General features: G+C 41.9%; 1 protein-coding gene across 1 annotated transcript in view; it reads left to right on the forward strand.

Annotated features, from left to right (window-relative positions):
- The first annotated feature begins 412 nt into the window (after positions 1-412).
- Positions 413-24,115, forward strand: part of ELOVL6 (ELOVL fatty acid elongase 6) — a 136,524-nt gene continuing 112,821 nt past the window's right edge. The window contains exon 1 of the mRNA XM_054726633.1: positions 413-576. Within this exon, the coding sequence (XP_054582608.1) occupies positions 488-576 (89 nt within the window). The 5' untranslated portion in view covers positions 413-487. The remainder of the gene's footprint in view (positions 577-24,115) is intronic.

The raw sequence follows: 24,115 nt of genomic DNA on the forward strand, positions 1-24,115 counted from the left end.
ACTGTGGCTGACCTTGAGGCCCCTTTCCCCCTCTCCTCGCCCTTCCTCCACTTCCCCAGTCACCTTCGCACAGGCAAAACGCCCCCGGGGCTCGGGGGAGAGGGCTCGCGCGCTCTGGCTCTCCCGCGCCAAGGGTTAATGTTCCCCATCGCACGAGGGGGAGGAGATTTCCCTGTAGACAAGTAAAAAGGGTGATGGACAAACGTGCGGGCGCTAAGACCGCAAGGCATTCATTTCCTCCTACGGTGGGTGCGGACGCTGGGAGGCGGAGAGCCCCAGAGCGCGGAGCCGGGAGCCGGGAGCCGGGCGCAGGCAATGCTTAGGCGTGGATGTAGCTGAGAGATTGGGGGAGACCGGCCGCCGCGACCCAGCGGCGAGGGGCAGACCTGGGGGGCGGGTAGGGGAAGCTTAATACTCCAAGCCCAGCGCTTTACAGATTATTTTATTTCGTGTAGAGAGCACACAGCGACTCCGAAGATCAGCCCCAATGAACATGTCAGTGTTGACTTTACAAGAATATGAATTCGAAAAGCAGTTCAACGAGAATGAAGCCATCCAATGGATGCAGGAAAACTGGTAGGTGATGCTTGCGCGTGATCCTGTGTTTCCGGAGCCCCGCGCGTCTTTCCGGGGCGCCTTCCTTGGCTGCTCCCCGCCTGGGCGTGAATGGAGCTGGGGATCGCGGGCCGCGGAGAGCCGGCCGCCGAGACCCAGGGGCTGCCCGAAGGCGCGTAGGTCTGGGTGCCCCTGTGCGAACCTCGGCGGCACATGCGTTTCAACGCGGGTTATATAACGTGGGACATACATGTGTGCACACCGAGGAGACGTCTGCGCGGCGGAGAAGCCGCAGCCCGGGTTCCCTACCTGCGCTGCCTCCTGGCTTTCACCTAGAGTGGGGCTTTCGGGCGCGGCCTCCCGCCACCGGAGCCTGCGAGGCGGTGGAGGAGAACCCGGTCCCTGGCGCCGTCGTTTAACCCTTTCCCACCCGACGCCCCCGGCTCTCCCTCCGGTCCTCTGCCTCCATCCCTCGTGCCCTTCCTTTCTCCTTGCAGCTCGCCCACTTCTCTCCGCCCTCCCTGCGCTCCCCAGCCGTTTTCCTCCTGTCCTGGACCCCTTTCTCCACGCGGGTCCTTTCCGGTTTCATAAAGAGGCGGGGTTTTTTTTTGGGGGGGATCCGGTGAGGGGACAATGAAAACAGAAATAAAAATGAATGAACCCGAGCGAGTGGAGGGAGCCACGCCATTAAGTTTCTGTTGTACGGAAACGCCTTTTGGACACACTCCGTCCTGATTCGGCGGGAGGCTGCCGAGCGGCGTGGAGATGGATTTAAATCCCTTGAGCGCTCTTTCCCCAGACAAACTTAAAACATCGTCGGGGAAAGCATCTCTCTTGTTTACACTGTGTCCCCTCCACCAGCCCCTTCCAAAATCCCCGTGTGGGAGGCGACCCTGTGTCACTTTGCAATATGTAACAGGGCAGGGCGTGCTCACCTCTCCTCCCAGCAGACCGAGGGAGCCGCGGCGGCAGGCATTGCCTCCCTCCCCGCAGCCCCGGCCCTGGCTCTCGGTGAAGTGCCCGCCGAGCGCTCTCGGAGCTGGGCAGTGGCCCGCCGCCCCCCGGTTTGGGAAGAGATCGGGGTGGGGGGGTGGGCCTGGGGTGATCGGGTAGAAGAAGCTGGGGGTGCACAGGGACCCCGGCGCCGCGTGCCCCCCGACCTGCCTTGCCTCCCCCCGTCTCGGCGGTGGGAAACCAGAGACGCTGCGTGCTGGGGGCCAGGGCGGGTGGGTGCACTGGGAGGGCTGCCGCGGGTCGGAGCCGAGTCGGGGTTCAACTTCCCTTCCTCGGGCCCCAGGAGTCGCGACTGGCCTCAGGTGATTGGGCCGCCGCTCTCGCTTCCTCCCTCCCGGCCCACCCGCTGGCGGATGGAGGCGCCGGGGCCAGGGGGCGCGGGGCGCAGGGGGGCGTTGGGGTCCGGAGGCCCGCGTGGGGCCGGAGCGGAAGCCGGGAGGGGTGCGCGATCCGCTCCGGAGGCCGGGAAGTGAGACCGGTGGGCACTAGGGGCGCGCGGCTGGGGCCCCCCCTGGCCGCCCAGGCCGAGAGCGCCAGGGGTGGGTGGCGGTGGGAGGAGCTGGCACACCGCGAGGCTTGGTCCCTAAGAGTCTAGAGACCTTGGAGGCCGCGGCGCTGAGAAAGCCGAGCCCCTCGCCCCGGGCACCTTCTCCATCCAGATGCACTTCCTCTTCCCGCGTAAGGGGTGGCGCTGAAGCCGCCGAGGGCTGGGGTCTGCTCTGCGGTGGTTTGCTCCATCTCTGGTCCCACCCCTCGAGCCCATCTTCCTCCCCGCATTAGCCCGGTGTGCTCCGTTTTCCAAGGTCGGCGTGTGTGCGACCTGCTGCACCATCGCGTGGAGCCTGCCTTTCTGGAGTCGGCTGCCCCTCGCGCCGGCTGCCCCCACCCACGGCCGGCCAGCCTTCCCTTTGCACCATCGCCGCCAAGACGGCCTCTTGTTTACTTTTTGCCTTTTCTCTGAGGTCACTTTCCATGCCTCCTCCAGGTACCATTTCCCGCCTCTTTTCTCCATTCATCAACAAGTACACACGGAGCCAGACTGGGCCTGGCCCTCAAGGGACTGACTGAAACTGGCAAAGAATGTGCCAACTTAGCTTCCCCTGTTGGGCTCTGACCGCCGTTTCCTCCCAGCTCCTTATCTGTACTTTTCATCTGGCAGTCTCTTTCCTGGCATAGATATATATATATATATGAATATTTGCAGGTATGTCTGTGCCTCCTACCAGACCATCAGCTCTTGAGGGTCTATAGTTCTTGTCTCGTTCCACTCTAGATTATCCTGAGCACCTCAAAGAATGCTTTGTACACGGCAGATGCTGGGGAAAACGCTTGCCTAGTAGGTTATAAAATGATGATGGGCGCCCACTTTATTGCCAGCACTGCCTGTTAATATCTGAAACTTAACATATTTGGCCTCCCCCTGCGTTTTGAATACTATGTCGTTGTCCCTTGCTAGGATTTCCCCCCCCCCCCCCCCCACCCTGGCTTTTTGTCTCTTGGTTGGTTTTATGTTCTTCTGGGCTTGCTTATTGCAATTAAAAAACAAACAAACAAACAAAAAACCCCACTAATAACAAAACAAAAACGGTGCTGGCTGTACACCCTTACTTGCAAGTCTTCTTGATCCCAAATGGTATTGCTTCTTTTATTCCAGAGTTTGTGTACCCAGTTTCATAACCTCTCTCCCATAATCCCAATAGCCAGAAAGTCCTGAACCAGGTGTATAAGAAAATGAAGAATTTCTGTCTGTTTCCCTCGTTAACAGGAGAAGGGGTCTCCATAACCAAGGCTTAGACCCTGTTGGGGGAAGGGGACGTTTAAGAAACCACAAGGTCTTAACTTTCCAGGCTCCTTAACTTCAAATGGTTTGAAATAGCTTCAGGAGGAAAGTACAGTGTTGTGAAGCTTCTACTGCGTCTTTTGAGAAATCATTTGCAGTTGTCCTAAAAAATATTTTCTAGACAGAGTCTCGAATAAAACTTGTTAATTTAGAGAATTATAATTTATCTCTCAAAAATGAGCTATACTGTCTTTTGAAGAATTGTGAGGACTGCCAGGAGTGCTGTTTTGTACTTCCTTGTATCATTTAAGCGGACCTTAAATAAGGGTAGTTTATGAAAACATATCCTATAATCCATATTCATTACCTTATTGCATATAAATGTAATGGGGCCCCTGTTTTGGAAAAGTGTGGTATGAACACTACAGGTTCAGCTGAGGCCAACTTATCAAGTTTATTGCTGCTTTAACAAATGATTAACCCTCTATTCATTGTTCTAGACACAGAATAAATAGTACAGACCTTTTAATTTTTTTAGCAAATAATTTTACCTATAACAAATTAGAAAAGCAATTGAAATGCCAGGGAACACATTCCCTTGAATAGTCATCCTGAGCCTCCTCTTAAAACTGCATGTCAAGTTAAAAATACCTGGGGTAATATTCTCTGGAAAATGAGAGTTGATTACATGAGGTAGAGGAAAATGCCTGCTTTTAGCTCAATAGCATTTTTGAATTCCAGTTTTACACTGAGAACTCCTTGTGATTTTACAACATTGAAAAGGGGCATTTTGTTCTTTTATGAGATGTCTGGCCTTTCCCTGCTCTTCTCACTAATGGCTGACTTATTTTTTCTGAAGGCTTCTTGCAAGGAGCAAAATCACCTAGTGATTGGTAAGGCTACATAAAATTCATTCAGTAAGAAGGGCAGCTGGGCTCTGCCTTCTCTTTCAGCAGCCTGGCAGGTCTGTGCTCAGAGCAGTGGATGCTTCTTGCTCCAGTTGTAATTGTCTGGCCAATGATGATTATCTTCTGATGTCGGCTGACATGGTGTTCACCAATAGGAAAGCAGGAGGCCTGTGCTGACTGCTGTAACATCAAGTCTGTGAGCTGACGTCACCACAGGGCTTGCCCTGAACCTCCTGAAACCCTCCCCCGCTCCCTCTGGCATCCTCCACATCCAGCCTTTCAATGCTTTGTATATTTTTCTGACTTTTCCCCCCTCCCTCCTCTTCTGGTGATGTTATAAGAGTTTTATATTTTGTGTTCTGTATTATAAGGTTTATAAGATAGTGTTGGAATTTTTAGAATTAAATAGTGACTGGCTAAGGAAACTTTTATCCACAATTTTTGTTTTGTTTTTTTTTTTTTTTTACTAAGGGAAAAAGATTGAAACACTGTTTAAAAGAATTGCATATCTACACGTTGTTTCTTACATGTGAGGTTTAGAAAGTAGCATGCTGTACAATTTCAGTATTAAAGGACATATAAGCATTACAAGCCTGTTTTAATATTTTACTCAATACAACTTCATAATGCCTATCAAACTATAAAATGCAGGCTGTTTTTCCTGTAGTGACAATTGCTTTGCATTGATCCCTAAAATTTTCCTGCAACCTGCTGTATGCATTTGTAAGAAAAATGGCTGAAAAATAATGCAAACTTGTCATGAAACAAAAAAGGCCAGAGTCTCATTTAAAAATTTAATCAGTGACACTAAAGGAAATGCAAATTTGGCCAGTTGTCTAGGAAAGTAATGTGTCCACATTGTACTCATTATGTTGCTTGCCAATAATTTTGGAGAATCACAGTTCATATTAGCTTTAAGATTTCAAAGTCTGGGGTGTGAGGAACTTAATCTGTCAATTCAGTAAACTAGAAAGCACCAGGATATTGGCGTAATATGTGTTGGATTAAGAATGAGAAGACTGCCCTACCTGGTTTGGCTCAGTGGAGAGAGCTTTGGCCTGCAGACTGAAGAGTCCCAGGTTCGATTCCAGTCAAGGTCCTTTTTGGCTAGATCCCAGTGGGGGGCGTGCCGGAGGCAGCCAATCAATGTCTCTCTCTCTCTCTCTCTCTCTCACCCCTCTCTGAAATCAATAAAAATATATTTTAAAAAATATATGACCTATGTTCTGATCCTAAAAAATAATACAATCTTGATTGGAAAATTTTATCTGAAAATTTTCATGTGTCTTTAAAGAATTGATGTATACTTACGGAGTCTTTAATTTTTTTCTTTTTTTTTTTAAGATTCCCAGGATAATGCAAATTATTTTTAGATTATATTATTCATCTCTTATTTGTATTAGTTATAAATAGTATATGATGTTCACATTTTTACATCAGGGCATTTTCTTTGTTAAATTGGGAGTTAAATTATGTGATCTAGAGAAGGCTGCTTGTTGCTTTTAATGTTAGGTGATAATTCTAACATTAGGTGTCAGTATCAAATTGGATTTTAAAGTCCACTCACTTCAGAGTTAAAAGTTACTTTGCATTATTCCCTTAAAGAGAATCTTTCAAGCTGGTCAGTGGAAGAGCTGTGAGGGGCATGGAGACTGACAGATACTTAGGAGGGCATAAGGTCACCATCATAATCAGTCTTCAGCCAGCAAAATGAAATGGAGTGTAGCACTCGTCAAGAATTCATCTTTGTTTCAGTGCACTGGATACTTTAGATCCAAGTATTTTCTGGGATGAGTTATCCAAAAATTGCCTCAATGACCCACTTAATTTTTTAATATATGGACACAGGTGAGCCAAGCTGCCCTATATTAATAGGAACCAGACAATAGTCCACAAAATTTGCCTTAGCCCTTCACCTTCTCTAGCTTCAAATCCACCTGCTCCCATTTACTTTCTGTTTATCTCTGTTAGGAGAGCACAAGAAAGGTTTACCTAGAATAGTTACCTGTACTACAAATGTTTCTGTAGATAACCCCAGGAAATCAGAATGGAAATCTAACATGGCTTTATTGAAATGTTAAGATAGAATTTTATTCCTTTATCCATATACTGATTGTGTGCCTCTACAGGCAAGTACAAAGGTGCTATGCTGGCATAGGTACTCGGGAGTTTTTAAAAAACAGCATTCTTAACTATATGTAACTTACAATAATTTATTTTAGAGATAGATTATTCCTTTTTATAAAAATTATTGTCCTAGAGTAAAAAAAAAAAAAATTTCAATTTTAAGTTCATTGAGCAAAAATCACCCCAAAGTGCATGTCCATGTAAGGCATCTAAGTTCAAGATTTTGTATTTATGATACAAAGTATCATTTTTATATTGAGTACTCATGATTTTTAGTTTTAAGGTTCCTTACCTACTACACTGTGCTGGAGTGAAGACTTTTAGGAAAACTTTTGTTTATTTAGTCACCTATTGTGAACTTTCTGAAATTTAACTCTAAATTTGCCTGCCAAAAAAAATGCACAACTAAAAAAGATTGACACTTATCTTTGCTGAGATAAATAAGACATGCTGATTAGAAGCAATTTTGCTGGATAGATGCTCATAATTTTTTAACTCTTATTCTATTTCCTTCAGGATTTCATATTTTAGGTTTGTTTTCTAAAATTTTTGTAGAAGAGTTTGTAATTGCAATCTGATAAGGAGAATTATCATTGATATAATGTATTTTGGGGAGGGGAACTTGATGTTTATAATCAAGTTTATGATAACATATTTTAAGTGTAATAAGTATAACTCCAATTTTTTAAAGATACATTTCAGATGTTCTGGCTCAATCCTTATTTATTTATTTTTTAATACCGATTCTTGGAGGTAGTTTTCTTTTTTAAATGATCATTTGGGTTCTGAGGCTGAAGTTTTTGAATTGACTATTTCTTAACGCTTAATGGACAGTATACAAGATCTTTCTTTGAAGTCTGTGAAAAGATGAGTGAATTGCATGTACATGTATATATGTGTATACACATACATGTACATATACACAAATATATGTTAAAGTGACTGTTTAAAAGAAATAAAAATAAAAACCAATACCACATTAAAGACCCATTTCTTGCTATTCGAAGAGCATTATGCTGAGCCAAACATATGTTTTTAATGTCCTAATTTCATTGACAAGTTTGTTGTTGTTTTTTAAAACTCATTAAATAATACAATTTTAATAGGTCATTTAAAACTGCAAAAAATGGATTGTTTAGGCTTTGAATTTAACCCAATTACTAGTATTAATAAGTTTCTTGGTCTTTTAGACTCACTTACTTAGCTCCCCTCGTTCATAGAGGTGGTGTTAAAATGTAAGTTTTTAAAATACTAGGCCCACTCTGACTGGGATAATAGACTTTTACAAGTGCACTTAGTTCAGTGGAATTCAACGTTGAGCATTTCATGATCTTGTGTTAGGAGGCTCAGTGGGGAAAAAAAAGGTTTACTCCTGAAACTTTTTTTAAATGTGTGAGACCGTTATTAATGTCCATTGGATTCCTTAAGCATTTAAAAGCTGGACTATCAGTAGTTATTATCAGTGGCTATCTCTCTATATAAAAGCCTAATATGCTAAGTGCCTGACCGATTGGTTGACCCGACCGCTCGACCAGTAACTGTGACGTGCACTGACCACCAGGGGACAGATGCTGTGACCAGTAGGTTAGCTTGCTGCTGGGGTCCGGCCGATCGGGACTGGGCAAGGTAGGCCAGACATGCCTTGGAGCCGTCCTGTAAGCCCTCCCCAGCCAGCTGCCTAGATCGGCCCGATGGGGACTGAATGGGGATTGGGTGCCACGGGACGTTCCCTGGAGCCACACTCCTGCGGTCCCTCTCTGGCCTCTAAAATATTTCTTCTAATTAATTTCCTTTCAATGTGCATGAATTCGTGCACCAGGCCGCTAGTTATTACAATAAGAGGGTAGGAAGCTCAATAAAAGGACTTTAAATATCAAAATCTGTAGTTTCTCAACTTTATGACTTCTGATATAGACAAAGGTCTTAGTATAGTAGATTTTCTTCATTCTGGAGTAATGATACTAATAGTTGATACTTACATAGTTGTCTATTGATTGCAGGTGTTCTTTTAAAATGTTTTACACACGTGAACTGTTAAATCCTTCCAACCACCCTTCAATGTATTAATTTTTCAATTTTACACAAGAGGAAATGAAGCACAGTGTAAACAAGTTGGAATTTGCCTGTAGGGATAACTAGAAGAGAAATGGGCTTCAGGCCTGACTTAAGTTTTGGTTACTCATGCCCTGATCAGTTCTTTCTTTGAACAGGAATAAATATTGAATCAGTAAAGCAAAGCACTGCAAACCTATACTTGGCCTGTTTTATACTTGCAATAATTTCACAAGTGTCTGATGTCTTCTGATTTTTCACTATGTGGATCCTGAACACTTATGGGCAGAATGACTTAAAAAAGCACCCATTAATGTTATAATGAGCAATAACCTGTATAGATAAATACTTCAGTCATTAAGAAATATTTTCTGAATATTATTTGTTTAGTATCTATCAACACTTTTATAATTGGGGAAAGCCATGCCACTTTAATGATGCTTCTATCATAAAAAAAAAATTTCGGTTTTGTTTCAAAGAAACCATGACATGGATTTGGAACATTTCTTATAAAGTATACTTCCATCTGCTTTTCCTATTGGCTTCATACACTCAGCGTGGTTTTAGACTCTGGAGCTTGTTGCCATCTGGTTCTGCCTACAGCCAGGCTTTCCTCCAGGCAGGTTTAGTAACTACTGTTAAATAGCCGCCCCCAGTTGGGAAAAAAAAAAAAAAAGTGTGGTTTGGGGATGTCCCTATTCTTAGATGTCAGCTTCTACAATCTGAAGAATTAAAGAGCACTTTTTAAAAATTGTTTATTAGTTTTAAATTTTTTCCTCATTCTAAAGAAAGAAATGTTTATTATAATAAGGAGAAATGAAAACATGAAAAAAATAGGAAGATTAAGGAAAGAAAATGTCTTCAGGTCCTATCCAGAGGCAACCACAGTTATTTTGCCACCTTTCCCTCAGCCTTGTTCCCACATTTCCATACAGGTCAGCTCACTCAGTATATACCCCCCGGGGAGTGAGTGCCCCGCGCTGTGCCAGGGGCTGACTGCACTGGGCACTGGGCACTGGACACTTCATTTACATCAAGCATGTCCAACTCGCAGCCCGCGGGGCCGCAGGCCTCGTTTATTTGGCCCGTGTTAGCCTTTAAGTTTGACATGCTTGATTTTCATGCTCTCTCCTTACAACTTTTTATGTTGCTCTTTTCTCCCCTTTACATTATAAATGTGTTTCAGGTCACCAAAACCTCTCCATAAGTATAATTTTTAGTGGCTACTTCATATTTGATTGTTTGGGCTTAATTTAGGTAACCAATCCCTTTATGTTAAACATGTTAAGTTTTTAGTTTTTCCCTATTAGAAATAGTATTCTGATCATCTTTGTATATTAATCTTTTCACTTTATCTGATAAGCTTTTTTGGCTAAATACAAACTAGCATCCAGGGGAATGACTCTCTTCAAGGTTTATGATAGCTACGGCCAGACTGGTGTCTGGAAAAGTGGAACCAATTGACACTCCACCAGGGGAGGAGAGTTTTCACGCCCTTCTCAGTATTGAAGATGATCATATTATTAAAAAACTAGGGGCCCGTTGCAGGAAGATTCCTGCAAGCGGCCTCCATGGCCACGCACCCCACTGCCACCACCCGCCCCGCCCGCGCTTTCCCTCTGGCAGCCACCTTGCTTTCTGCTTTTCCTCCCTCTTCCTTCTAAGTTGTCTTCACTCCTCCCTCCCTCAGCGTATGCAAATTAACCACCATCTTTGTTGGGTTAATTTGCATACTCGCTCTGATTGGCTGTGGGCATAGCGAAGGTACGGTCAATTAGCATTTTTCTCTTTTATTAGTGTAGATTGTTAAGTTAATGTGAAAAGTGATATCCCATTGCTTTAATTGATATTTGTTTCTAGTAAGACTCAAAAGATTTACTTGCCTTTGTTCTCCATTTGTCCTTGTGCATTCTCTGTACCTGACCTTTGCTAAGGAGCTATTTGCCTACACTTGGGATATTATAAAGATATTAGCCTTTTGCCCGGCATGATTAGTAGTTGCAAATAATTTCTTCTCCAGAATCATTTCTGTGGCCTCTAGTATGCTAACTTCCATAGTTAGGAGCATATCTAACAACTAGTTTAGTACATGAAATATTCTATTCCCATCACCATCTAACTTAAGAGAAATACCTGTGCTTACCTCTCTGTTTGTGGAGGTCAATAGTCCCAGGGAGGAAGGGAAGGAGAAGAGAAGAGGGCCCCTTAGTTCAGTACCCTGGGGCCCTGGAAGGTCTCCCAAGACCCCGCCTCCCCGCCTTCCTGCTCCGTCCCTTCCTCTCCCCGCACCCTCCTCCAGCCCCGTGGTGCCCGCAGCCTCTGCTGGCAAACAGAAGGGCTGGAACTGCAGCCCATTTTAGCCTTTGTCCCTAGGCCTAGTTCCTCCATGGAGTTATTTTCCACTACCACCCCCTCCCCCAGCGCCTCCACTGGCGCGTTTGGGCTAAGCCCCCTCCATTCTGCCTGCATTGGAGAAATGTTCTCGGTACCAGAAGGAATGAAAGGACTGGGGTTGGTCTCCATGACAACTGGAAGAAAGGAATAACTCTGGAAACCTAATTTCCTAACTCTGGAAATTCCAGCTTCTGCAGGAAACTACCCCAGATGGATCCTACAAGAACCAAGAACTCTTCCAAATCTCAGTGCCCAGCATTGCCTGTCTTTCTGCCTCTTCCCCCCTCCACAAAAATAAATGGTCCTCCTTGACCCGAGGACGCTTCCGTCCAAGCCTGTGAGCTCCCATAGATCATCCTGAGGAATCAAAGAGTCATCATCACCCGAGGCTGCCAAGATGAACCTCAACATAAAACACACCTGAAATAGGTGTAACGATTTTGCCACCCACAAGGTGCCTTTACATCTCACTTATTCTTCCCAGTAGCATTTGGATGGTGAGGCAGCTTACCTATAGGCACACAGATTTTTAAAATGGCAGAACCTGGACTTCTGAGAAGGTAACTACCTTGTCTTATGATAATCAAAAGAAGGAGTGGACTCAGTGAAATGCCAATACATTCCTGGAAGGCTTTTTCTCCTCTTCAATGCATATGTGAGTCTTCACTCTCTCTAGTGTATTTGTCAACTTGCTGACAATCTGTGACTCTCATTATAGTTTATCCAAAATAACAAGTGAAGCATATACTACTGCAGTCAGGCAAGATGTATAGACCCCTACATCAAAAATGCAAGTAAATTGAGCAAAAGCAACCAGACACAAAAGAATATATACGGGTGTGGGCAAAAGTAGGTGTACAGTTGTTCATATGGAAAAATTTATAATACAAGAATAAATAATAATACAAGAATAAACTCTTGTTTCATCTACTCACAACCGTAAACCTAATTTTGCCCACCCCTGTACTGTATGGTTCCATTTTTATGAAGTTCAACATTTATAAATGATGTTAGAAGTTAGGGTAATGGTTACTCTTGGGGAAGGGGGAGAGAGTAGTGATGAGAGGATACCAGATAAGCTAGAAGGCTGGTAAGGTTCGGTTTCTTGGATCTAGGTGGTGGTTTCATGGAGTCTGTTCACTTTACAATATTTCATCAAGATGTTCACTTGATTTGTGCAGTTTTCTGTATGTTATGCTTAAGTAAAGAAGGGGGGTATTAGTCTCTGACTTTCTGCTAATTTTGGGACTCTTGCATTGATTTTTCTTTTTTCACAAGTGTTGCCATGATTACTGATGGTGGTGTTGCAGGATAATGGTTAACCTCTGAACTCTGGAACCAGTGTGGCTGTGCTCAAGCCCTGGTTCCACCACATGGGAACCGAGTGACTGCCTCACTAACAGGCTGATTAGTGCCTGTCTGCTTCAGTCCCCTCATCTCTAAACTGGGACTTGATGATAGTAATGGGGGGGGAGGGAGGGCAGTGATGATAATGATGATGATGATGATGATGATAGAATCTACCTTAGCAGGTTGTGAGGATTCAACAATTTATTATGCATTAGCCCTTAGAAGATTGCCCAGCATATACATTTTTATTACACCTTTATTGTTGTTTGCACCATAGACTGTGGAATCCAGAAGGAAAAGAGAAAATTAAGTTCCCAAGGTACACCCCAATGGCCTTGCAATGGATCCTCCGAATACGACATAAAGAGCCCCATTACCTAGGAATCACTACCAAGCTGTAGGCACTGAGGGGAAAAAAGAAAAATGTATGTCTGATGGTCTTTATTTGGACTTATTTGGTTCCTTAGTGAAGTAAAATAAAGACCATCAGACATCAGTTTTCTTATTTCCACTTTCTAGAAACCTATAATCTACTTTCAAAGATCCTGGCAAAAGAAAACATTGTTAATATAAATGTGGCTTATAAAAAGTGTGGGGCCAGCAGTGTGGAGAACATTTGGAAACATTTTCAGAAGCGCTGTTTTTATCTTCAATCACAAGTAACAGTAAAAAGAAGAGCCAGCGCTGGTACTAGACACTGGTTACTATTTATTTCCTACAAAACACCTGACATTATCTCATTTAATAACTTACTCTGCAAAAGTACGAGAGTGTCTCTATATGTTACCCACACGAAAGGTAAATCACTGTGTATGAATAAGTGAAAATGAAAATGAGAGTGGCTGAAAATTTTGGAGTAAAGAGCAAGTCTTTGGTTGTTATTCAAAGGTTGTTTTTCTTGTTTACTTCAGTGGAAGAGGCAAGGTTGTTTGGTTCCTTAGTGAAGTAAAATAAAGACCGTCGGACATCAGTTTTCTCTTCAATGCTTGACTTGTGGGAGGCCTGTGGGACAGGACCCTGCAAGTGGAGTCCTCTCTTGAAGGTTCCCAGTTCTCTCATCCTTGAGACAGGGAAGTGCATCAGGAGTTCACAGGGAGCGGGGGAGCTTCTTCCACGTGCTTATTTGTTCCCCTTTAGCCCCTGTTAGAGGAGGTCATCAAGAGGATGTGGCTGCTGGTTGACCCTGACCCCAAGCTGGACCTGGGCAACCAGAGGCTCCTTACCCGCTCCCCTGTCCTTGGAATGTAAGTTCCACCTGCTGTCCCCATACTGGCGGCCACTTCAGGGATGCAGCCTTGAGAGAGCACTGTGTTGTTGAGACCATTCTAGACTGTGTACGGGACCGAACCACATTAAAGGCCGCTTATATCAACTTTAAGATTCTGGCGGGCAGGTGCGGAGATCGACTCATTTTGCAGCACTCAAGACAAGCCTCATCGGTGAGACCCCGTGATTATTAAGCCTGCCACCTACCAGGATGGAGTGGCTGTCTCTTTCTTTGGTTTCACCTTGTCCTCTGTGTACGGGGGCCAGTTTTGAATGTCACCTGGGGAACTTCTGAAGTTACAAACCAATAGATCCGCATCCCGGCCTGGGTTGGCATCGCAGCTGGCAGCTGGCACCCGTCTCTGTGACCGGACGGGGTGTGATTGGAGGAGTTTTATAACTAGCCTCCTAGCAGTAGTACCTAAATCATAAGTGGATTCTTCCACTTGCTGGGCCCCTATCAACTGTGGGTTATTCCCTTTTTAGACCTAGTATTTCAGGTACTTGGAATTTGTGATACTAACAATAGCAGTTTTGACTTTGAGAATGACCAAAAGCAATTTTTAAATTTTTGCTGAGGCCACATTTGAGAAGCGCTCGCTTGTCGGAGTAGTTACGTTGTGCTTTCTCTTGTCTGGTAAGTGAGAACTCTGCTGAAATCAGAAACATTATGCCCTTGTGAAAAATGGCCCCACCGAGGAGAGCAACACTTGGTACTGACTATAAAAGAAAGAGAATATTGCGAGTAGGTCAAGGAACATTGTGAGGCTTAATCAGGAAAAATTGATGGTCTCTAGTTTTCTAGGTTTGAATAGGTGGTTTTAAGGAGTGTTCTTCAAACTTTTTGCTTACATCCTCCTGAAAAGAAGGTTGAAAAACAATTTGTCACCATAAGTTGACATACATCAATTTTTGATAGCGATAGAATAAATAAGATGAGGATTGGCTAGAAATATTTCATGACGTGATGCTAAGACAGGTTTATCTACTTTATTTGAATAATATAGTGTGACTCTGAAATAAATCACATAGCATTTTTATCCATGGTTTTATTTAATTGTTAATTACACATTCCCAAAAGCATTCCACATTCCACGTTTGAAAGAATCAGAGGCACTAGCCGATATTGCTTTGGTTTGCTCCAAATTCAGAACATCCCAGCATTCAGAGGGTCTAATCAGAAGGGGGAAAATAAAGATTAGCATTTTTACTTTGTTTTGGGGCTAGAAGGAGAGAAATGGGTAGGCTATCAATCGTTTTCAACTTTGTTTTCTTGACGGCAGAGAAGGTTATAGATGCTAGCATAGAGTGTTGTCATCAGGACTAGCCTCCTACTTGGGTAAAGCAATTCCTTATTGTTGACTTGGTCATCCACTGCCAGAACCGGAGGACTTTAACCTTAGCAAGCTGCTTTTAGACCAGTCCACTTGGGGTAGCTTTGATTGTTTGAAGGCTGTTCTCCATAATTGACCTGGAAGTTGTATCCTTCCATTAGTTCTTTATTTTTATAATCCTCATCTGAGGATATGTTTACTGCTTTTTAGAGAGAGAGAGAGAGAGAGAGAGAGAGAGAGAGAGAGAGATTGATCGTGCCTCCTGTACATTCCCCATCTTGGGGATGAACCCACAATCTAGGTGTGTGCCCTGACTGAAACCGAACCCGAAACCTTTTGGTGCCTGGGACGATACTCCAGTCAACTAAGCCACCTGCTCAGGGCTCCATTAGTCCTTTATTACTTCTAGTTCTGACTCTAGCTGTATGTTATTTTGACTTCTGCATGACTGTGTAGTATGCATTTGCGGACAGTACATCCTCTCTCGGCTTTCTTTCTTAAGCCATTTCTCAGACACCGCTTGCATGCAGTCTGCTAGTAATCCACATGGATGCTTTTGAAAAATAGAAAATTAGGACTCCCACACTTTTGGTTTGAACAAATATCACCTACTAGGGAACTATTGAAATTTATTAAAGCTTACTAAAATTTGGCACACATACATTAAAATGAGACAGTCCGTATAGCAGTGGGGAGGAGGAGCTTTAATTGAGTATTCTGCGACAAAGTCTGTCACATGGAGCTCTGGAACATTACAAAGCGCTCACTGTGCATGACATTCTGGGCATTTTTGTAACCAGGGTTGTCTTGAGTTGTAGTTGGTTTTCAATGACTCTTCCTACATTCATATTTGCAGAAATACTTTTTTGAACTTGTATTTTGTGGTTCCTGATATTTTGTGATTGCACCACTTTGGTTGGTACTTGGTTCTCCAGTTCTTTATAATTACTGAGTTATTTTGGGATAAAAAAAAAAAATGAGAAGCAGGCTTTATGTCCTGGATCCTTAACCAGGAATTTGGGCCAGACTCACCTGGACAATTTATTTCTCCCATGAATACACATGGACAGGCTTTATCTCAGAGATTCAGGTTTAGCAGGTCCGTGGGACCAGGAAATCTGCCTAGCACGCATCTCTCCCTTCTCACCTCTATCGATGATGTTAGAAATGTCCAAATCTATAGAGGGTTTTTATGAGTTTACTTGAGCCAAAATGATGAGAATTGCTGGGAAGAAAAATCTCAACAGATTGAAAAAATGGTACAAAGATTGGCAGTTTTACAGCTTAGTTTATACATTAGAATAAAAAAAGGAGACATAAGAGGTTTGCATGAAATCCACTGGTGTTAGATTAGGGAGGTAGGAGAAAGCAAAGCAGAAAATCTCTGAAATTGGATAAAGAGTAAAACAGAGAGACATTGCTTATTTTACATTGGTGGGTACAGGATAGTTAACAATGAACACTTACAATACATAGACACAGTATTTGGGAGACAAAATAACAATGAGAGGGTCTGTGGTATTGTACTGTGGTGGGAGGTTGTACCCAGAGGGAATTATTCTGACATTCGAAGGGTGTAGTATTGTAGATGCAAAAAGGCAATAGACAGGCTCACTTAAGGTAAGGATTGACCTTTGCCAAGGAAGCGATTGGCATAGGATGCGACTACCCAGTATGACTTGCTTTTCAGGAATTTTTATGTTCAAACCATGCTACGTGTTTACTTTTGGTTTCAGAGTGTGAGGCTCGCCATGTAGGCCTCCCGTAAGCTTGTCAGGTTCAGTTCGCTGCCCCCTTTCCATTCACACCTCTAGTTCATAACCACGTCCTGTGTGCTGGGCTCTCAGTTCCATTTCTGCACGTTCATTCCCATTGCCCTCCTTCAGGACCCACCACTACTTTGTGCCTCCTCACTGACTTTCTGCATCCATCTCTTCCTGGGCTTTCAGCATTATCTTAAGTCACTGATTCAATCTTGTCACTGGCGATAGAAACCTTCACTGGTTTCCCATTGTCTACCCATTGTCGACAGGTGTCCAAATTCTCTTGCTAGGTTTGAAAGGCCATCAAAATCTGGCTCCATAATATGTTACCTATGGATTCAGCATCTATTCAAATGCAGATTAAGATCCCCACCCATCAAAATCCATTGTGCCTTTTTGTATGGTTTGCTGGCACTTTGCTCTTAGATTTAGATGTTCTCGTCCAGCTTTGAAGTCAGTTCCTATCACAGAATTTGGCTTATAGTTGCACACTTTTGTTTTCTCTTTTCTTGTTTGCCTATTCAATGTGTGTTGAATAGATGAATGCCCATATGCATGTTGTCACAAATTACCCTTCTGTGTAACTGTATTGCAGAAGCTGTTCATTCACTTTCAAATCAAATGTGTCTGATTTATTAGCCAGTACATATTCATATTTCCCTTACGTGAGTCAGAGGAGACTGTCTAGTGTCTTATTAAAATAATAATAAAAATGCTTATTTTATCCTTTTCATCTAATTTTATTTTTAAGAGGAAAATGTATTGATGTAGCATGACTAATTCTTAGTCAAAGACTTCCTTAAAGTGAGTGGAGAGAGTGGGATTACATGCATAGAGGGGGGAAAAAAAAAACAAACAGGAAGAAAATAATACCAAAATGATAAAAAAGTAGTTGTTTATAGATGGTAAAATGATGGTTATTATTTCTCCTTTTGCTCTTCTGGTTTTCTATAATCTTTTTATATTATATTCTGGATATGTATGGGCTATGTGATTATGCATATGGTCTTATTCTGTTTTTTGCATCAACTATGATGTACTTACTGTTTTTATAATGAAAGATAAGTTTCATTTTACAATGGTATTTTATCTGAACTGGGTCAGACATATTTTTAAAACTAAAGCATTTTTTAAAAATATATTTTATTGATTTTTTACAGAGAGGAAGGGAGAGGGATAGAGAGTTAGAAACATCAATGAGAGAGAAACATCGATCAGCTGCCTCCAGCACACTCCCTACTGGGTATGTGCCCAAGACCAAGCTACATGCCCTTGACGGAATCGAACCTGGGACCCTTCAGTCCGCAGGCCACGCTCTATCCACTGAGCCAAACTGGTTAAGGCAAAGCATTTTTAAATAAACATTAAAATAAGCAATACAGTTACACAGAAGGGCAATTTGTGACAACATTGGGCTGCACATTCTTATTCCAAATTAATATGCTTTCTTAGATTAAGATAGAGACACGTCATAGTGTTGATGTCACAAAAACTTTCCTCCTCTTTTTCTAATAATAAATTATACATTTGATTATTTTTAGTAGGAATGGGTCGTAGTTCTCTAAGGGAGGGAGGTAAAAAACATTAATTTGACTTTAACATTACAACTTTTATGCCTAGGCTTCAGGAATGTATCTAATAGGGCAAAGGTTCCCCAGGGACAGTAGTCATCTAATCTAATAGAGATAAAGGATTAAACATAAACCTGTCCCTAGAGAGAAGAAAAATGAATAGGATAATTGGCTCAGGGACCTGGCGTCACCTGGAAACAGATGCTCACTCATAGCTGGAGTACATCATTAATAGACGTAATCCAGGAGTGCAGAGTGCCTGGGAGATTGTGTCTGAGTTGGAGGAGCTAGGAAGATTTTGTTATTCTCCGAGGTGAAGGTTTTAGAAGGCTAGTGTAGTCCAGAGTCTAGGCTCTTTGGATCCTGAGAACCTGGTGTGTCTGATCTGGTAGAAGTCTCAGGGATCTATCTGGTTGGGGACAGTGTGACAGCTTTTTCACAGGGATGCTTTGAAGAGCTGATCTTATAGTTCTGGGCATTGCTTGGGACTCTTGCTTCTTCTGTACTAACTCTTTGCAAATGTGGTTTGTTTTGTAATAGTGTTTTGTGAGTTTTATGTTACCTGTATCTAGGAAGACTTGCTATTTCATACTCTGCTTTTCTTCTCATTGTCTCAGCAGTCGCAGGAGAGAGAAAGGGAGATTGGAGGAGAATGGTTCCAAATCATATGGGTGCAGTGTTTTAAAATCTCTGTAAATGTGATGGTCGTTTGGTACTATCCTTATAAATTCAGAAAAAGTTCTGCTCTAAAGCCATAGACAATTTAAATAAGTATTCTTTTTGGATTCAAGCAAACAAATGATAGCCCTGACAGTGTAGTTCAGTTGGGTAGAACCAAGGTTGTGGGTTTGATCCCCAGCTTGGACACATACAAGAATCTACCAATGAATACATAAATAAGTAGGACAAATCAATGTTTTTTTTCTCTCTCTCCCTTCTTCTCTTTGTAAAATGAATCAATAAATAAAAACAAATGACAGATTAGAAATATCCTAGAGGAGCAAAAAAGAAAATATTAAATACTAATGAAAATATTATATATTTAATATGCTTTAAATGTACTGGACTTGATTTTTCTAAGATTTTCCAAGAGTCTTAAAAATACTATTTCTTCAAAAGACAATATTTCTTTTTTTTAAAAATCTTCATCCAAGGATGTATTTATTGATTTTTAGAGAGAGGGGGGAGTCAGAGAGAGAGATGCATGTGGTAAAGAAACATCGATTCATAACATTGAATCATGAGTTTTCACATTAGAAGCTTTTGATAAACTTTTAAACATTCAAATATTCATACATATACTATAAACACTCAATATTTACATTTAATTTATTTTAAAAACAGTCCACTGTATTAAAATGCATAGTGGTAAAAAAATAAACTGTTATTAACTAGTGGGCTTATTCTTTTTAAATTGAGCAAATGTTGATTCTAACATCTTTAGTTCTGCTGTGACAGGAAGAAGCGGTCAACACTCGGTAACCGCTGTCTGGGCTCTGAATGTGTTATTTCATGTGGATAATTCAGGAAACCAGAGAGTTGATTTTTTTTGGACTTGGCATTAAGTAGATGAAATAACACTCACAAACAAAAAAGACTACCATGTTTTTGAGAATTATCTCATGGCTAAGGAGTAGAAAGCTCGGCCTCAGAGCTCTACAGCTTCCTCATCTGATTGAACTTTTTATGGAGAATATTTCAAAACTTGCTGCAAACAGATGCCCCCTTCAGGATTAAATTTTACTTAGTGGAAAGACTAGATAGGCTCTTTTTTTTATGTTTATAGTTTATCATATCTAGAAGTATGGTAATAAATTAAAACTTTTTCTTAGGTAGTTACACTACAACAGTTCCAATTATCTTGTTTATATGCAACATCTAGGACATTTGGAATGTAGTCATTTTCTAAAGGATTGCTATAAACTATCTTTTTAGAAAATATTTTTATTGATTTCAGAGAGGAGAAGGGAGAAGGAGATAGAAACATCAATAACATGAATCATTCATGCATATGTTGTTTTGCTTCACCGTATGCATTTGGAGGCCTAGAATTATGGAGAAGTGCATATAATCTTTATTTATTTTTAGGATTTTACTTAATGTAGAGAAGTATTATGATTCACTTTGATAATGCAAAGATGTGTTCTGTCACAGAAACATTTTTTAGAAGGAATAAAGATATCAGTTGTAGTTTCTGGCTATGTCAAGTAACTTTAAATAACATTGTAGAAAATTTAGGAAACACAAAAAATAAGAAAATAAATGTCCCCTTGAAATAAGCACTCACATTTGGGGGCAAATCTTTTTAAACTTCTCTCTCTTTCTATCAGCCCATCTCTATATTTTTCTTTTCACAAAAAGATTTCCATAGAGTTCATATCATATTTTTCTGTAATTTGAATTTTTAAAAAATATAGAATGGATAATTTTCTGTTATAACTTTCGCCAAATTGTAAACAGGAGAATTATTTCTTAAATGTCATGGACCAGCTGACCTGTGAAAAGCTTGAGGAGATACATATCACTCTTTTCAATTAAAAAACAAAACAAAAACTAGTAGCTTTAAGACAGCGGTCGGCAAACCGTGGCTCGCTAGCCACATGCGGCTCTTTGGCCCCTTGAGTGTTCTAACGCCACTTCTTCAAAATAGACTCGCCCAGGCCGAAAACCGACTTCTGCGCATGGGCCACGAAGTTTCAATCGCACTGTACGTGCGTGCCTGCACATGGTATTTTGTGGAAGAGCCACACTCAAGGGGCCAAAGAGCCGCGTGTGGCTCGTGAGCCGCGGTTTGCCGACCACTGCTTTAAGAGAACAACAACAACAAAATACACCAAATAATGGTATTTAAATAGTTTCATTAGTTTCAGTCTGACCAGTGGAATACAAACTCAATAAATTTCAGGTTATTTTCTTCATGGATTATATCTTCTTTGGATAATACTCATCAGTTTGCTGTGAAGAATATACCCACCAATCACGGAACTGTGTTGAGGTGCTTTCAACTGCAAGTAGCAAAGGTAATTAAACATAAACATTTAACTATTTCATATAAAAATAAGTCTGGTTGGAAATCTCTGTGGTTGTTCAGTGGTTTAATGATGTCATCAGTGATCCGGGTGCTATCTGAGTTTTTGTCTTGCCATTCTTTTTTTTTTTTAATTTCTTTATTGATTAAGGTGTCACATATTTGTCCTCATCCCCCCATTCCCATCCCACACCCCTCCCCACGGATGCCCCAACCCCCTGTTGAACTTAACCGTTGTTGGATAGGCTCATATGCATGCACACAAGTCCTTTGGTTGATCTCTCCCCCCTCCCCCCAACCTCCCCTATCCTCCCTCTGAGGCCCGCTAGTCCGATCGATGCCTCCTTGTTTCTGGTTCTGTTCTTGTTCATCAGTCTATGTTGTTCATCATTTCCCCTAGATGAGCGAGATCATGTGTCACTAGAGATATACTTATAAGAACTGAATGTGAGACGAGCAATAATAGTTATGCTGACAGGCGAATGAATCCGTCTGTAGTGAGTTTCTTTCTGGACCAACAGTTCTTTAGAGACCCAATTTCAATGTCCACCAGTTCCTTATGTATACATGTCAGCACTGACCCCTCAGCTCTGGATGGTGGACAAATGGTGGTAACGGAGATCCGACTCCCTCTGGTTTGGTCTCGGCTGGACCCAGGGGCACGGCTTCACCCGGACTCAGGGGCACGTGGCCTCACTGTCTTGCCATTCTTAATGTTATCAGCAGTGTTTTCTTCCTGGTCACAAGATAGCTGCCAACCAAACATCTGCCCTTACTCCAGCTTCCCCAGGAGAGGGAAAGGGGCAGCAACAAAGAACCCTTCTTCTAGTTCTCTTCTTTATCAAGAAGCTTCCAAACCAACGTACCCTTAGTAAAGTTTACGTAAGGATTTGTTTCAGCTATTGCTATTTCTTCATCCCACTGGCCAAAGCTTCATCTCATTGGGTCACAGGCCTCACTCCTGGACCATTCACTGGCAAAGAGGGATTGCTTTGCCTACCCTTAGACTGCTGATAAAGAGATTCATGGCCTCGGGATGCTTGTACCAAGCTTCTTGCTTTGTTTCTCAGGGCCGGGCATGTTGCCCTACAAACAATATGAGGTGAAGTTTTCTGTTCGCAACGAAGAGGGTTGGCTGTTAGGTTGTCCTCAACTGTGCTAGTTTAAGAACATACACCCTGAGAAGAAAGGAAAGATTTAGGTGTGCTATAAAATTCGTTTTGGTTCTTTTTACGGGACTCTTCACATACAGAATGGTCTTATTTAAGTAGTGGAAACACTGATTTATGTGTAGTGATCTTAAACTATTGTGTAAGTTACTCCTTAATCTCAAAAGATAGAGCTCTAAATACTAACCTTCCAGTGGAAGTGAAAGAATAATTTCTAAACAAAGTACAAACAAATGATTAAGAAAGAACAGTTCTACCCATTGCATCACGTGAGATTTCTAAACTTTGAGTCAACAATGACAAAGTACTGGGGTCATTCTCTCAGAATGTATCATTCATCTCCTAAACCTCAGTTTCCTCATCTGTAAAATGAGGAAAATAATAATTCTGACCCAATGGCATTGTTGAGTTGACTAAATGAGTTAGGTATGCAAGGTATTCACTAACACTCTGTAAGTTTCAGTTGTGTTGTGATCATTGATGCTAAAGGTGTCAGAATTTAACATTTTACACAGTACATTCACGTTCTCTCATGGTTCCTTCATTCCAACCCTGTGAGGTAGGAATTTCCACCCTCATTTTATAGGTGAGAACATTATACTTTTATGTCTCAATCATGAATGAGCTCAACAATGATTCTGTTTGTCATTTTACTTCTGCTGTAAGCAGAAATTATGCATGGAATGTACACATTCTGAAATTACATGGTCCATAAGATCCCATTAGAAAAATTGAAGGAGAATGTTTGGTTAATAGATAGCAAGTAAGGAGGTAATTGCACCCAATAGAAATCATTATGCTCATTCACGGCATTAAATTTCTTGGGATTGATTTTTATACATAAATATATCAACCCTAGAGTGAGAGTATAAGTGTAAGTAAAGATTGTGGTATATATGTGACAGGTTCCCTTGTTTTCAATATGTTCTATTCCCTGTGTATTTTATGGCTAAGACTGATGTAATGGAAGGAAAGTGGGTCCAGTCTCATGAATATGTGTTGACACTAGGATGCCAAGCTCATAAGGAAGGAACCCAAACTCTCAGGAAGTCCAATTTAATTTTGACTCATGTTCAAAATCGACAGCATTTATTGTTATAAAAAGTATGTACTTTGCTCTAGCTTGTGTGGCTCAGTTGGTTGAATGTCGTCCCTTGCACCGAAAGGTCACCGGTTCAATTCCCGGACAGGGCACATACCCAGGTTGCAGCTTCAATTACTGGTCGGGGGTCGGGGTCAGGGTGTGTTCAGAAGGCAACTGATTGGTGTTTCTCTCTCATATCAATGTTTTCCTCTCCCTCTCCCTTCCTTTCTCTTTCTAAAAAAATCAATAAAAATATTTTTTAAATTATGTACTTAAAATGACTTTATTTCTGGATATGTTAGGTCGTTTAATTTGCATTGAAGGTAATGTCATTTCATCTTATTTTTTTGCCAAAGCATCTTATAGAAGAACCAACCAGTTAACCAAGGGAATTTTTTACACTTCAGGACGTTGTTTTGGCAGAATGCAGCCATAGGCTGAGTGACATGCCCTATTGCATAATAGGGTAAATTACAGACTTTATTCTCATTGGCTCTAATAAATGCTCAGGAGTGTTCAGAAGTGTTTCAGTGATATAATGGCTGCGCTAGGATGAGAAAATGACTAGTTGGGGTATCATCAGAGGCATTAAGAAAACAGGGAACAGTTATTGCCGTCCTGCGACTCACACTCAGAGAGCGAATTGGTCTGCAGGGATCACATTCTGGCTGCTTCTGTTACTGCCTGCCCCTGGGCTTTGACAGCCTGAGTTCATATTTC

The sequence above is a fragment of the Eptesicus fuscus genome, chromosome 2, assembly GCF_027574615.1.
Source record: "Eptesicus fuscus isolate TK198812 chromosome 2, DD_ASM_mEF_20220401, whole genome shotgun sequence".
Lineage (NCBI taxonomy): Eukaryota > Metazoa > Chordata > Mammalia > Chiroptera > Vespertilionidae > Eptesicus > Eptesicus fuscus.